General features: G+C 52.0%; 1 protein-coding gene across 2 annotated transcripts in view; it reads right to left on the bottom strand.

The window, feature by feature from the left end:
- UMODL1 (uromodulin like 1) overlaps window positions 1–16361 on the bottom strand; it is a 68273-nt gene that overhangs the window by 46028 nt on the left and 5884 nt on the right. The window contains exons 3-6 of one of the 2 annotated variants that reach the window (XM_033232550.1): window positions 11014–11175; window positions 9722–9843; window positions 6660–6846; window positions 4704–4844 (exon numbers count right to left, since the gene is read on the bottom strand). In XM_033232550.1, coding sequence (XP_033088441.1) covers window positions 4704–4844; window positions 6660–6846; window positions 9722–9843; window positions 11014–11175 — 612 coding nt within the window. Of the gene's footprint in view, window positions 1–4703; window positions 4845–5584; window positions 5784–6659; window positions 6847–9721; window positions 9844–11013; window positions 11176–16361 lie in introns of those variants that run through there. The other variant, XM_033232551.1, reaches the window with a different exon arrangement.

Below are 16361 nucleotides of genomic sequence, written 5' to 3'. Positions count from 1 at the left end.
GATTGTGCCACTGCACTTCAGCCTGAGTGACAGAGCAAGACCCTGTCAAAAAAACAAAACAAAACAAAACAAAACAAAAACAGAAGAAGGAGGGATGCGGCCACAAGCCAAGAAATGCCGGCAGCCACCAGAGGGCAGAGAGGCAAGGAATGGATTCTCCCAGAGCCTCTGGAGGGCACAGCCCTGCTGGCATCCTGATTTGGGCCCAGTGGTAACTATTTCAAATTTCTGGTCTTCAGAACTGTGACAGGATACATTTCTCTTGTTTGAAGCCACCCAGTTCATGGGTCTTTGTTAGGGAAACCCAGGAAACTTACATATCTCCCAATCCTTCTTTAACGAAATTTCACTGCAGCTGTTCCCGTGGCTGGACAGCACAGCTTGGAGAGTTTTCTTTGTGTTGTAAAACCAACCAACCAACTTCTAACATGCTAAGGCCAATCTCTCTTTTGTTGGACAGATCTTGTGGTATTTTAAAACTAGAAATCTTCCTTCTACCCCTGACTCCTCTCTTCCAGGGTAGGCCCCTATAACTTGATTTTTGGTTTTCATTAGCCAGAACACCCTCTTTTGGTCACCCTTAAATGGGGACCCTTTTCAGTGTCCCCCTTAAATGTGGCCTAGAAAATGATTCTCTTGACTCTGTGTTTGCATGACCCAAGGCCACAGCAATGTGGTTAATCTAAACTTCAGGCCCCAGAGCCCCTGCTCCACAGCCCTCCCCATCCACAGCTAGGAACACAAGTTCAGAACTTTGCCTCTAGCTGGGTAAAGCACCCTGGGTTCTCCAAGTCTGACAGTCTGGCCCTTGTTTCTTCCGGGCAGCCGTGACTCATCTCTGGTTCAGCAGGGAAGGTGCCAGGGATGCTGTTTCCTTAGCAATGTGCAATTGGAATTCACTCTAAACTGCTGAACTGGAAACACTGGATTAGTGTGTCCTGCCCTATTAGAAGTGAAGCCAGGACCGCGCAGCCTCCCCTGTTTGTGTTTGGCGGTCGCTCGAGCGGCCGTGTATGCTGACGTAATCTGGCAGCTCACTGCGCCAAGCAACACGGCAGAGTGCGACTGCCAACAGACCTAACCGTAAATAGAATCTAATATTTTTCCAGATGACTGACCAGGGTAAAAATAACTATTCGGAAAATACCTGTTTTCCAACCTTCTGCGCTCACGAAAGGGACAGGATTCTCACCCTGGAAGCCACAGAGCAGGAATCTACAGGCGGTTCTCTGCAGAGCTTAGTGGGGTGCCATGGGGTGTGCATGGGGTGCGAAGTTCTAAGTGGATCTCAAGGCCACGTGCTTGGGGTACAGGAGTGTTCTCAGTGTTTTGCTGCCAGAGCTGGGCTGGAAATTTTTAATACCTGGAGACCCTTGGGATGACCACTGTGGAAACTTCTCTTTCTGTGACTGATCCAGGAAACGTTTGTGGAGTGCCTGCTCTTTGCGGGGCACCAGGGATTCATCTGCCAGGGTGGAAGGCAAGGCCACTCTCCCCACACAACCTCATTTTGATAGGAGGAGAACATTCCTGGTGGTAGGGGGAACGTCTGACCCTGGAGCCCACCACATCCACAGCTGGCTCTGGGGACTGGTCCACTCCCTCCACCCCTCGCCCACAGGACAACGAGAAGAGCCAATCAGAACCTTAGGCTGAGCATGGGGGCTCCTGCCTGCAATTCCAGCACTTTATGAGGCCAAGGAGGGAGGATCTCTTGAGGCTGGGAGCTTGAGACCAGCCTGGGCTACTCAGTGAGACTTCATCTCTACAAAAAATTTTAAAATGACCCAGCTGTGGTGGTGCACGTCTGTGGTCCCAGCTACTCCAGAGGCTGAGGTTGGAGCCTGGGAGCTGGAGGCTGCAGTGACCGGTGATCACGCCACTGCACTCCAGCCTGGGCGACAGAGTAAGACCCTGTCTCTACAAAAAATAAAAAATAAAATTAATTAAATAAATAAACCACAACCTTAGACTCCTTTTCCTAGTTCAGCTCTGGAACACCAAAGAAAATAATTCAAGTCTTCTGGACCTCTACTGACTCTTGGTCCTAAGCACTCATGAAGGTGGGAAGGGCATGGTGGTTTCCCTGCGTGCACCAGGACAAAGGACAGCTCCCAAGGATGCGGAAGAGGCCATCACACTCTCAGGCAGGTCCCCTCCAGAGGGCTGCTAGGGAAGATGGCCTCGGGATGACGAGGGTGGCAGGGAGTCATGAACAGCTGGTTCATGTGCGTCTGCAGAGAACCAGCCTTGGGGTTTTATGCAAGAACATCGCCTTCGTCTCCCTCAATTTTCTCTTCTGAAAAAATGAGCGTAAGAAGAGTAGTTGCCTCTTGAGGTTATTCTAAGAATCTAAACGAAGCAATACCCACAGAGTGCTGAGAGCAGAGCCCAGTGTATGTGAAGTACCGGCAACTGCCAGCTGTGCTGTTACTGTGAACAAAGGGATGGTCCTCACTGTTGAGTCCTTTTAAGGAAAAAGAACATGCAAATTAAATGATTAGCGAATTCAAATTGGGTATAAAGAGATTCTCTGTAACCCTTGTCACGATGTTACAGTTCCAGACTCCTGGAAGCAACAAAAGTGCTCCTGTGAGGGGAAAGAATATTATATGATTGCTTTAGAAAGCTGTTAGTTTTCAACTACCAATAATCATCATGGTGAAAACCAGGCTTCTTCTTGGAAACTTTGTACACACTATAGGAACTGAAGAAAGCAGCTTATAAAATTACACATATAGCAGGATTTAAATAAGATTAAAAAAAAAAAAAACTTGTATTCAATAAAGTCAAAACCTGGAAAGGAACAGGAAATAGAAAGAGATGGGATCAGCGTTGCCTGAGAGACCCCCTGGGAGTCCACAGCCTCCTCCACACCAGGCTTTCCTTCCCTTAGCCTCTTCATAGTCAAGATTCCCTGCAGGATTCTCAGTTGTTCTCTCTTCTTTTTCTCCTCCAGCTGTCTTCCTAACCTGGGCTGCTGGCTGCTTCCCTTCTGCTCTCCTGAAGCCGGCACCAGATCCCTGCAGTTCCCACGGGCATTTCCTGCCCCGCTGTTACCCACGCATACGCCCTCCCTGCTTGCCGTCCAGCTTACCGCTTGCTCGCCTGGGGCTTACTGAGCCTTCCCTGCTGACCTGACTGCACACGCCCGTCCAGCTGTTTTCCTGCCTTACCCCTGTCCTCTGCAGCCTCTCCTCCTGCACTGACCTGGCACTGTTGGGGTTCTCTGGCCGCAGGCCCCAGGCCTCTTCCCTTCTCTCAGCCATGCCATGGTTTAAGTGTCACCTGGAGGCGAGTGACCCTGGACTCACATATGCAGCCCAGCCCCGCCTCTGTGCTCTAGCACCACGTGTCCAACTCAGTCAGCATCCTGGCACCTCCACTCACTCCATCTCAGCTGTAACTATTACTGACAATAATAACAACAGCTCACATCTTCCCCATCCACTCCAGTGCAAACACCCTCTACTCCATGGTTCAATCAAGATATCTGGATTCCGTCTCCTTTCCTTTATCCTCTTCTTCACTGAATTAATCAGTACGTTCCAGAGGTTCTACCTCTAAAATGTTGCCTGAATCCCTTTCTCCACCACCTTCTACACCCTAGACTCCTGCATGCAGTGTATCATCTTTATAGCGCCTTCCTACATTTCAGATTACACAGTTACTTCTTATTCCAAGCTGCTTGCTGGCAGAGCCAATCCCGTGTGCCAGTCCTGGTTGGTACATCCCTCCCCACTCCCAACAGGGACAGACCTGGGCATGTTTTTCTACGTGCTTCCCCCTACGCCCAGCCGGCTCTTCTGCTCCCCAGGCTGACCCCGCGATGCTAGGGATAGTCCCAGCTTATCCCCGTGGTTCCAATGCAGACATCAGTCATGCCCTTTCATGCGCCAAAATGTCTCCATTTCCACAACTCACTAGACAGACAGAGATTAGGACCTGCTTCTTCATGCTTCCATTACCAGTACCTAGCACAGTGAATAGCACCTAAATCAACATTTCCTAAGCCAAAGAATGGAGGCAAGAGTGGCCCACTAGGAGACCAATGATGGTTGAGAGAACTAAGTGTATTCTGTGCCTGTGAGCCAGCCGTTCCCTCTCAGCAAGAAGAGTCTCTGTGGTCTAAAGACTATCCAGCCTTTGAAAAATGCCTTCACCCTTTTCCCGTTTCGAAGACAAAAAGGGCAGCTCACTGCCAACACTCATTTAATTTTACATAAACACACCCTTTGGGGCTAAAACAAATCTGATTTTCAATATGAAAATAAAATATAAAAACTGTTCTTGGAGTTATTTCTAAACAGAACTAACCTCAGAATTGTCTGAATCATCAGAATCATCTATTTCAGAAAAACAGGTTCAGCAAATGCATCGTCGGCCAACAACTTGTCTGAGAACCATGTTAACAACACACGTAGGAATGCTGTTTTCTAGGATTTGACATTTCCAGCTATCAAGAATCACTATATTTTGTAAATGGAAACACCACTACTAAAAACAGAATGCTATAAGGAGAATTGTGTCTTTTGTTTCCAAAGTCGACATACCAGAGTGATGCGAAAATAATAATAAAAGCAAGATATTTCATGGCAAAGTTATCTCGGGGTAAATGCTGCAGCTGCAAGCACTGCTGGTGATTCTGGGGGCAAACGGGAATTAAGCCATTCCCACACCATTTGAGAGAGCCTGGCCGTTACCTTCCCACTCCAGGTTGAGCTTCCGCGGAGGCGTGGCTGGAGCTCCCTGGTGACAGATGCACTGGTACGAGCCCTCCAGGTTTGCGCACAGTTCCCTTCCAGAACAGGCGTTGAGCTCCTCGTAGGAACACTCATTGACATCTACAGGGATGGACAGCAGGACCCACACTCAGCAGTTGCCGCCACCTTGCCGTCCTCATCTACCTGCACACGCACGGCCTCTGTGGACTCGTGCCGTGGATTTGTGCCACGTCGGTTGAGGGGTGCCTTGGGCACTGGGCCCAAGAGGGACTATAGAAGCCTCATCTTAGAGGGCCCCGTGCGGCTGCTGGCCATCTTCATCCAAGCAGTGGCCCATGTTCAGGCAGGGCTCGCGGCTAGCTCACTGGGCAGCCTCACATGAGCAAATCACTCTGGGCTGGACTGAGTCTGGGTGGTCATGAAAAGACGGGGCCAAAACATCCCACCCCAAGGGTAAAGCAAATCGATGGGTGTTTTCTGTGCCAACAAGGAAACCCAGAGCTACCCTTGACATTCTGAGGCTGGCCCAGGCCTCCCAGACAGAACCATCTCACAGCGACCAGCCTCTTCATAATGCTGTCTAAGCACAGACAGTGATAAGCTCATGTGTCATCCACAAAATACGAACGCCCCTCTCTTGGCCCAAATGAGTGATTCTTAGTTCTTCACAAATTATAGCTTATCTTTATGCAATTGTGCCCGTCTCATTTGCTTAGATGTACTGAGATTCCCAATCATGGAGTTGCCTCCATTTCCTGACAGCATTCAATTCAGAACAAAATCACACTTCCCTAGACCCTCCCCAAACCACCCGATCACAACTCACATCCTGTAACAGTTTCTTTCTAACTATCTCTTACTGAGAGGCCTCATGGTTTTCCATGGTATGGGTTCTCCCTTGCTGCCTCGAATAAGAAACTCAACTGGTCCACCCACAGGTGTGCTCCTGCAACCTCTGGCCGAACGTCATTGACAGAGCAGATGATAGAACGAACACTTTGCTTAATGGCACTAGAGCAATGCAGCTTGGTTTTGAAGAACATGTGTGGATCTGAAGGGAGATCACTGCAATCGCTAGAGCTTTCACATGGCTTTGAGCCCTGGCATTGTCACGTGCCTCCTCAGTGTCATAGAAGAGGCTTCGCCAAGGCGGCTACCCTCCCGCAAAGCCGTGGGAGCAGCAGACTAGCCTGGCTGCCTCCTGCTTGGGTACAGGAAGCCGTTCAGGAGCCCGGTGGTTTGATTGCGGACTGTCTGTGGCTGCTACCACAGCAGGGCTGAGTCATTGAGACAGAGATCACGTGGGCCCACAAAGCCAAAAATATTTACCATCTGGTCCCTTTTAGATAAGGTTTGCCAATTCCTGACATAGGACAACAACAATAAAGAACAGGTAATTTCTTCCAGAAACAAGGGCACGTCTATGTGCTTTGCCAGTGTATTTGTCAGTGTATTTGTCAACTTTAGACAAATTCTGCTGAAGGAGCCTTTGGAGTACAAGGATGTCCTTGGCAAGGGTGGGAAAGAGGCAAGAGGGAAATTTAGGAAACCAAAGAACTGAAGAAACAAGTTCTTTGTGTGTGGCTCTGGGATTTGCCCTCCAGTGTCCACTAGGTTGGAAGGAGAAGCCTGCCGAGGGGGAAGGAGTCCAGAGGGATCTGAGGAGAGATGGAGGGAAGGGGAGAGGGGCCAGAAATGGGGGGCAAAATAAGTTCTAGAGGTCTGTACTTGGGGACTTGGAGTTTACAGGGTGACCTGAAGGCAGATCCCACCCCTGTGGGATGAACACACTTGAACCAGTTATTCGTTCACTCCTGAACTTAAACCTCCTTTAAAAGACAAAGGACTGGTCTGGCTTCAGCATCCACCTTGCATTTTGGCTGTTCAGGCCCCACCCTGCAGCCTCCCCAGAGGGAGGATCGAGGGAAGCCCAACCTTGCACCTGGACGCTGATCACTTCATAGACACGCTTCGCAATATCACCCAGCAGGGCAGAGACATCGGCCACAGGCAGTGGCTGCAGCAGGCCCAGCAGCAGCCATGACACCGTGGTGGAGGCGTCCCCAGGGGCCGAGTGCAGGTGGTGGATGGTGGAGGCCATTGGTTGTAGGGCGCTGGTGACCTGTGAAGCCAGAATCAGAGCATCACACAGCAGAAGCACACCCTGTCAGACAGACAAGGAGATTGAGGCCCGCAGAGTTGAAATGAACTGTCCACACACACACACCATTCTGCTCCTCAGCAAAGAACCTCTACAGTACTTATATATCCGTCACTAGCCTAATAAAAGTCCTACAAACCAGAACTATCAATACCTTTCAGCACCAGTTGCGATGAGCTGAATTCTGTCCCCTAAAATCTATATGTTGAAGTCCTAAGCTCCAGCACCTCAGAATGTGACCTTATTTGGAAATAGGGTCACTGCAGATATAATTAGTGAAGGTAGGTTCCAATCCAATATGGCTGGTGCCCTCATAAAAAGGGGAAATGTGGACACAGAAACAGATACGAATGGGGGAAGACAGTATGAAGAGACGGAGAAGACAGCTGCCTGCAGGCCAGGGAGAGAGGCCTGGAGGCCTCAGGATGAACCAGCCCTGCCGACACCTTGATTTTGGACTCTCCAGTCCCCAGAACTGTGAGAGAGGAAGTTTCTGTTGTTTGAAGCCCCCAGTCTGTGGTCCTTGGTAACAGTGGCCCCAGGACACTAATATAGCAGCCAGCCCCAGGACCCTCAGTCTCCCACCCTTGCCAAGACTGCAGGTCTCTTGCAGCTGACGACAGAGAATTAGAACTAGAATTAGACAATTTGAGATCACAAGCCACAGTCTCCTGTTGTGTACATCCAAACATCCAATTACTTTTTTGAGGTTTAATGATCACTTTCCTCATTTCAATGCATTGTTTTTATTTCAGTTTAATATCTTGAATCTCAACCCTCGGGAAGCCAGGCAAACCGGCAGCTGCACAGCCAGACCAGCGGTCACCAAAACAAACTTTGTCAGCGAACCCCGAGTCTCCACTGGGAGCACCGAAGGAGGTTTGGGGAGAGCTGGGGTCCTCTGATACACACTTGAAGCCTCTTCCTGGGAGGAGATGCAACTCGTAATTTAGAATACAGAAATGGGAACCAGCCCCATCCTCGTTGGAACCCCTTACTCAGCAGCAGAAACAGGCCTCAGAGCCCAGCCCCTGCTGCTGTCTGACCCCTGGGCAAGGCAGGCGTTTCTGCAGGGAGTAATGGGCTGGTTGGAGACACGAAAGCTGCATACACAAGGAGACAGCAGGTGGCACACAGCAATAGTGAAAACACAACAACCACAACATCTCTGGCCCTACACACATCAGGAAGCTCAGGAACCATCTTGAGCTCTTTACATGTATGATTTAAACTCATAGGCCCTGTCTCAGGCAGGGTTATGATTATTTCTATTTACTTACTTACCTATTTATTTATTTATTTATTTAGAGACAGAGTCTCGCTTGTAGCCCAGATTGGAGTGCACTGGCACGATCTCGGCTCACTGCAACCTCCACCTCCCGGGTTCAAGCAATTCTCCTGCCTCAGCCTCCCCAGTAGCTGGGATTACAGGCACGTGCCACCATACCTGGCTAATTATTGGATTTCTAGTAGACACGGGGTTTCGCCATGTTGGCCAGGCTGGTCTTGAACTCCTGACCTCAAGTGATCTGCTCGCCTCGGCCTCCCAAAGTGCCGGGATTACAGGCATGAGCCACCACTCCTGGCCGATTATTTATATTTAATGGAGGAGGTATCTCAGGCACAGAGAGGTTAAGTGACTTGCCCAAGGTCACACAGCTGATAAGTGGCAACACTTGGGCCAGGCAGTGTGGCTTCAGAGCTAGCTTCTAACTGTCCAGTTGGACAGCCCCTCAACAAGCTAAGAGGAGACAGGAATCAGTCCTAGGCCAGGTTGTTAAGACCGAGGCTGCAGACTACCTGTCTAGCAGCTCACTGGCCAGCAGCCCAGAACAACGGGAGGTGTGCACCATCTGATCTGGGCTCCCAGCCAGCTTAGTCTAAAGGCCAAAGAGTGCCCCAACCCTGGGTCTAACACCAAGACACCCAGACACACGTGGGACACACAAAAGATCTGAAGCACAGAAGAGCTACACAGATGCCGAAGGAAAATGCGGGGCCCTTCGTCTGAAAAGTGTTCGGCATTTCCAGAGGCAACGGCAGCACTTTAGACCAAGCTGAACCCTCTGAGCGCAGGCCCCTGTCAGCAGCCGGCCCTAAAGTCAGACCATCTCCCACGGAGGGTCGCCTTGGGGGCACGCAGTGCCCTGTCCATGCTGGGATTCCCGAGACTGATGGTGGCCTCAGCTGGAGAAGACATCCTGGTTGGCACTCACTGCTGATGGGCCAGAAAGTGTGAGCTGTGTCATCAGCAGGGGTCAGCAAGGGTGTTTGTTTTTATCCCGAGGGGACAATGGGTGACCTCTGGAGACAGTGTTTTGCATGTCACCCTGGGGTGTGCTTCTGACTTGTGTGGAGAGGCCAGGGGCACTGCTAACCTGGGACCCCAGGGTGCTCTCCAGCCCCAGGCTACAGTTCCCATCTCAGCACTCCCAGGACGGTGCCGGCTTCCATGAAGCAGGAGCCAGAACTTGAGAAAGTTGGGAGTGAGGGTGGTGAGGGAAGAGCTTGGGGCTTAGGCTGTCTTTGCTGGGACTCCAGACGCCTGCAAGCTTAGGGATCTGCGTTCTCCACCACAACAGGTGGGCCTACAAAGGTACACACATCACAACTCAGCCAAATACACGCTTCAGTTGTGTGCATGTTGTTGCATGTAAATCATACCTCTTTGAAGCTGTTTTGTTTAAGAATTAGAATTTGGTTCACAGTCAGTCATTTGGGGCCACTTGTGGAACGTCACCCTCCCCACCCCCAGGTCCCTTCCACGGCCCCACACCTGCGTCTGCCTGAGCAGCTGCTGAAAGGAGCCTGCAGGGAGCCTGTCTTTCTCACCCACCAAGGAATGCAGAAGGCGCATGTGGTTCAGGAGCCTGGGGTCCACTTGCTGGAGTTCCTTGAAGTCCATTTTCACCAGTATGGTGACGTTGTACCAGGAGCCCACAGGGCCCCTCTCTGGAGCTGCACGAGGGCAAACACGGATGATTATGGACCCAGGACAGGTTGAAGTCACAAGAGCTGCTGGGGTGGGAGAGGGAGCAGGAGAGGGAACCAGAGGCCATGAGAGGCCCTGGTCTGCATTTACTTCCCTGCAAAAAGACATCTACCACAGGAGACGGGAGGATGTCCCCACTGCCTGCCCCTCGCTCCTCTCCATCCTAAGGTCCCTGAAGACCACTGACCCCTGCTCAGAGGCGAGCTGGGCCTGGGACCCACAGCAGCGGGCCTTGCCTTGAAGACATCTGCTTAGGAGGTAACTAGAGCCTATCAGCCTCATTATACTGTCATAGTATGTTGATATAGAAAATTACTGTATACTGTGCCATTATTTTATTGACACTACAAATATTGGATAGTATAATAATATGTAATATGGTATGCACTATAGAATAGCATGTGGTATAATGATATATTATCACATATTTGATATTATGTATACTATTGCTTTATTACTGCATACCATACTAATGCTATATTTTACATATTAAATAATATGTATAAATACATATTAAATAATACGTACAAATACATATTAAATAATACGTACAAATACATATTAAATAATACGTACAAATACATATTAAATAATACGTATAAATACATATTAAATAATATGTATAAATATTAAATTATATGTGTGTGTATGTATATATATATAATGTATGTATATAGACCATCCCATTCTCCTGGATGCAGACCCCAATCGAAAGAGAACTTTCCAGACCGGCAGGCGTGCATTTGAGGCGGCAGGGTCTGCCTACAGCGTCGTAGTGCTCATCAGGCCCCTGTGGCACTGCAGGCACAGCCAGCTCCGCACCTGTGACAAATCTGCCTGGAGCCCCTGGCCTCTCCAGGCAAACTGGGAAATCCGGGTCTCTGCTCCACCAGACATGTCTTCCCATTTCAGGGCCCCTGAGAGCGCCGTGAGCTTTTCTCCCCTGAGAGTTCAGGGGCCAGATTTTGACTAAGAAATTATCTAAGAGCAGGCGCTGCCTGTGCACACAGTGGGGGCTCCTGGTGAAATCGGTCGCTGCTCCTAGAAACATACTCCTCCCTGCACCTTCCCACAGACCAGCCTCACCGAGACCCTCCTTTGCTGCCTATCCGTGAGCACGGCCTGCAGCAGCCTACCTTGGGGTGCAGGGGCCATGCAGCAGCGCCCCCCTGACCAGGGGCAGCACTTCTGAAGTCCAGGACAGTCGGTGTCCAAGCTGCAGGGGGAGGTGGATGGTTCAGGCCCCTCTGCAGGGCAGACCCCGGGTCTTGATGTGAACTCTCTGGACTGATTCAGAGCTGGGAGAAAATGGTACAGTTAGTGATGCTGGCGATCAAAGACGAACCTCATTTGCTTCACACGGGCCTCACGTCGGCGCTTCCTGGTGCTGAAGTCTGTCTGTGGGTCTGTGGCCCGTTCAGGGCCCATCCCCATGCCTGGGCAGACCCACCCCATTGGCGGGCCGCTGGCTTTGGCTTTCATAACTTCTGCCCATCTGTCCTGCCAGGGCAGCTTCAGTTGAGGTCCTAGGTGTCTCTGTTTCTTCCAGGCCTCAGGAGTCCAGGTCCAAGAGGCTCCACCACCCCTTAGAGGGCCCCTTGCTGCTTCCAGTCCTGATAGCTCATTCATTCATTCATTCATTCATTCGATATTTGTTGAGCACCTACTATGTGCCAGGCACAATCCCGGGTGCCCAGGGCCCAGCCTTCAGGGAACTTATATTCCCGTGGGGGAATAACAGTGCAAGGCGATCTACAGACATTCAGACAGGGTGAGAGCCTCGGGGGATGAAGCAGTGTAGGGGATGGAGGTCTGGGAAGGCCGCTCTAGAGAGGGGCTCATGCCTGGGCTGGGCAGAGGGGAGTTCGGAGCAGCCCTGCAGACATCAGCCCTGGCGCCCACGAGGTGAGATACAGGCCTGGTGTGGGGTGTGGTGGAGGCTGGCCCAGGTGACAGTGCAGACGAGTGCAGCATGGGACCCTGGGGAGATCAGGTGGGGGCGTCCACAGGATGTGCTGACAGACGGGATGGAGTGTAAGAGAAGAATAAGCTTCAGGAAGGCTCCCAGGTTTCGGGGATGGCATCCCTGGGGCTCCATTCCTGAGCTGGGGAAAGCTGTGGGAAGAACGGCCTGGGGTAGACCAGGTGTGGCAGTACAAATGTGAAGTTGGACACATTCACTGTTTGCCCACGTGGAGACGCATGGCAGAGTGGCACTGGAGGTGGCCACTGAGGCCAGCCTGCCGGCTGTTGGCTGCCCAGCTCCCCTCGCAGTGTGAATGCAGCTCAGATGCAGCTCCAGACACAGAAACACAGCGAGCCTCTGCAGGAGGCAAAGATGAGGAGGGCAAGAGGCCAGCCCGGTGGGGTCCCCATGGGAGGTACACTGGTCCTGGGGACCAGACCTCAGTCAGGGCTGCAGAGAGAGGTCATGGTGGGCTTTCCAGAAAAGGGGCTTGTAGAGCTCTCAGAAAGCGCTGCAGGAGTCTGAGAATCCACCCAAAGGGAAGCTGTCAGGAGTCCGGGGGCTGACGCTCAGGGCTCCGAGAAGCACAAGAGGAGGGCAAGGAGAAGAAACAGAACCCCAGGGGACAGGAGACAGCGGAGCCTGTGCCCGATGCCGCAGAGCCTGCAGTGTGCCTTTGCCGAGACAGCAGAGGTGGGCCCAGGGCAGGAGACGACCCCATCTCCCAGGACGGAAGGAAGCTGAGAAGACGGGAGCTCCACAAGGCAGAGGGCAGCCATGAGGAGGACACAGAGGGAGGAGGGACCCCCGTTCAGGGCCCCAGAGAAGGCTTGCCCCGCTCTGTGGCCTCCATAGTCAGCCATCCTGATGGTGAGTGCCGTGCTCCCCCTGGGGCTTTACTCAGAGCTGTCCAATTCATGCCCAGATGCATGGCAAGCTTTGTGTGTCTATGGCCCAGGGATGTTTAGAAGCACAGCTTGAGACCTCTCAGAGCCCAGAAGACTAGAGGAGGCCAGCTGGTAACTGGGTCTGAGACTCACCCCCGCGAGGGTGGGGAAAACTTGTGGGATTGGCCAAGTGGAAGGGCAGCCTCAACAGGCTGCAACCCCAGGGACCGGCCTCTTGGGTCCCCCAGGGTCTCTGCAGAGCACTCCGCAACCAAGAAAGAAAGTGGCAGCCCTGGTTTCTGTTGGGACCGCATCACCAAGGACACTGCTCAGCTGGCCAGAGCAGGGGGAGCCAGAGTCGCGGAATATGCGGACAGACTGCATCCCCACTCTTCTCACACAGCCCTGTCTGCCTGGTGCCTGGCCTTGCTGTGGGCATTCCTCTCAGCCACACTCTTTCTTGCGTTGTCCCTGACTCAGTCTTCTTCTCCTCATCATCCAGGCAGCTCTACCAATGGCCGTGCATGAGAAATGAACGTTGGGTGCAGCTCGAGGAGGGCAATATCAGGAGCCTGGTGGAGGCTTGCCGAGCATCTGAAGGTCTCTGCTTTGTCTCCCAGTGCAAAAAGCAAAGGCCTAAGGGTTAAGCAGATGTGTGGACTAAATGGAAGGTGGGCTCCTGGGACAGAAAAAGACATTCTGGGGAAAGCAGGGAAATCCAAATAAAGTATGGAGTTTCTTGGCAACGCCCAGTGCCGGTTCCTTATGACAAGTTGTCCCGAGAGCTGTAAGATGCTAATGTTAGGGGAAGCTGGGTTGGGGGGTACAAGACCTTTCTGCATTATCTTTGCAGAAAGATAAAGACTTCCCCGCAAATCTAAAACTCTTCTAAACTAAAAGGCTATTTAAATAGAAACAATCCCCCCAAAATTGGCTTCCAAAAATAGTTGCCTAATCACCAGAGGCATGTTTTTGAGTGAAAGGTTTGCATCTTAACTGGGTACTGCCGGGAAGCCCCTCCATCCCTTGGAGCTGGCCAGCTGACTGAGCGCCCTAAGAAAGCTGAACAAGTCCAACTTGGTAGAAAGTCAAAAATCTCCTTCTTCCCTAACTCAATGCAAACAATAAAAGAACTGCTCAGCTCCTGGCAACACTGTTAGTCATGGTCCAGTGAGGCAACAGGGGAGCTTTCTGTTTGAGCAGTAAAACCCCAGGCTCCAAGGGCTGAGGACTGGATGAGCTGGGGAGGAGTTGCTCCTGTCTCCCTCCTCCTTCCTCAGCGCCTCTTCGCCTGGTCAGGACAAGAGGTTCTCACCAAAGGGCCCCTGGTCATCAGCCTGCGAGGACAAGAAGTTTTGGGGAGTCTCCTGGTCCCGTGGGGTCCTGGATTTGCCTAACAAGGCTGAGTTTGCCAGGAGGTTGATCCTGTGCAGAATTGGGGTGTCACTGTAGTTAGGGAGCACAGCTAAGATGCTGAGTTCCACTTCTCAGAATTCATCCTGACCACATAATCCAACTTGTGCACAGCCGCGTTTGTACCGTATACTGTTCATCACAGCATTATGTATGCTAATGAGTAATTAGAAACAACTGAATGTTAAGTGGCAAGAACTTGCTCAGTGAATGCTGATGTGCGTATGAGGTAATGCCATGTGGCCGTAAAAGCATGCAGTGGAGTCATGTTTATGGATATGAAAGCTGCTGTGGATACATTGCTGAGTGGTAAAATCATGCTACAAACGTCTTGGATACAGTGGCCATCCTCTTGTGAAATGTCTGCCCCGGATAAAGAACATGTGAAAGGTGGTTATTCGTGAGCAGCAGGCTTGGGATCGTTTCCTCCTCCTGTTTTCTGTGTTTCTAAATTTTCTGCATGGCTCATGTATTCCTTTCTGTAATTATATTTTTTAAAACTTAAAATAATGCACCAGGTGTCATTGCGTTCCAAATGCTGGAATGAAAAAGTTGAAAAAGTCACTGAAAATCATATCACGTGTGTGTGGATGCTTCCCTTCGCTTTTTTGCATAAGTCATGATTGAGTGGGAGGAGAAAGGAGGAAACGTGTGGCATTTTACCACTGTCTGGGGGATGGGACTCCGAGGCGCAGACTCCCGGGCGGCTGAGGTGTGAGTCACCCACACTCCGGCGACCTGGAGGCCCCGCTGCAGAGGAAGGAGCATCTCCTGCCCTTCACACCTCCCAGTATTTCCAGGTGCCCCCAACATCTGCCAGGTCCAGCTTCAGACCTGCTTCATTCTGTACAAATCAGAGTTGCAGTGCTCAACAGGCCACTTACTGGGACCATCTCACGTCCAGCTCCAAGGGGTCAACCTACCGTGCGGCATCCCAGAAAAAGCGGCTTGGATCAAAAGAGCTGTGCAAGCATAGAGAAGGTTGTGCTGCCAAAATCCGGGGTGTAAATCTGCCCACCACAGGCACCTTCACACTACCAGCGTGATGTCTCTGACCTTGGGGCTGGGAAGAGATGGAGGCCCACGGGATACAGGCCCTCCAGCAGCAGGAGCTGCAGACGCCTCATGGGCTATGCCCTTCACCAGGTCCCGGCACAGGCAGGGACCTTTCTGAGAAAGAACTCCATGTCCTCAGTGCCCTGAAATGTTCCTCCTCCCACAATCGCCACAGCCACAGCATTCAAATGCCACAAACTCCTCTACACTAAAGTGCAGCTCGGTAAACCCCCAAAAATCTGCCTGGGGGTCAGAGAGCCCCGGGTCCATGTCCCGAGCCAGGCTTCCCAGAAATGCGCCATGGTGGTGGAGGCACGGGGCTACCCTAGCCTGGATCTCCGCCTGCAGAGCCCGGGATGCCTATTCTTTTGGTGCCTGAGGGATTGGAGGGTTTCCTGCCCTGTCCTCTTAGAAAGAATGCACTCAGGCAACGCCTGTTCCCCTCCCTCTTCTCTTCCATCCTCCTAGGTCTGCCCTCTCTTCACTGTGCCAGAGTGAGCCTTCTAGAACCTGAGGGGCCATGTACTGAGGGGCTCAGGGCCCGCAGAGTGAGCCCACTTCCTCTCATGCCCCACGTCCCTCCCTGTGGCCTGACCCTCCACTCCCTGCAGCTCCCCATAGCAGCCCACTCTCACCCACGGGACTCCCTGACTGCAAAAGCATCGCCCTGGTGAGCCCCTAATTAAAGGTGCTAACACTCTAACAGTGCGGTTGATTCCCACAAGAGGCAGTTCCTGGAGGCTGTTCTGTGGAGGAGGATGAAGGGCAGGTGGTGGGGAGGGGCCTCCCTGTCTTCTGGGAGGGAATTAACTTGTTTGTTGCAGCAGGCCAGGGTCTCTTACAGAAGGTGATGGTGGGCATGGGTGGGACTGGTGTGGCCCTGCCAAGCAGGGGGCAGGAAGGGGCTGCTGATCGGCCTCCCCCAGGGCCTCCTCCCCTCACTAGTCCTGACAACGCCAACAGGTAGGAAGAGGTGTGGCCTCCACAGGTAAGACAGGACAGGACAGGACAGGGCATGTCCTGGATGCAAAGTCCACATGCTCTACACCAAGGTGCCGTGGCATCAGCACCTGTGTCCTAATGGCCCCCGCCATCCACTAGGAGTGGAGGCTGCTTGCAGGGCAGGGACAGCAGCAACTGTGGCTCAGCAGGCCCCTCTGTG

This window comes from Trachypithecus francoisi, unplaced genomic scaffold (assembly GCF_009764315.1).
Source record: "Trachypithecus francoisi isolate TF-2019V2 unplaced genomic scaffold, Tfra_2.0 Lachesis_group14, whole genome shotgun sequence".
NCBI classification, from domain to species: domain Eukaryota; kingdom Metazoa; phylum Chordata; class Mammalia; order Primates; family Cercopithecidae; genus Trachypithecus; species Trachypithecus francoisi.
This window is presented reverse-complemented; position numbering and strand designations above follow the sequence as displayed.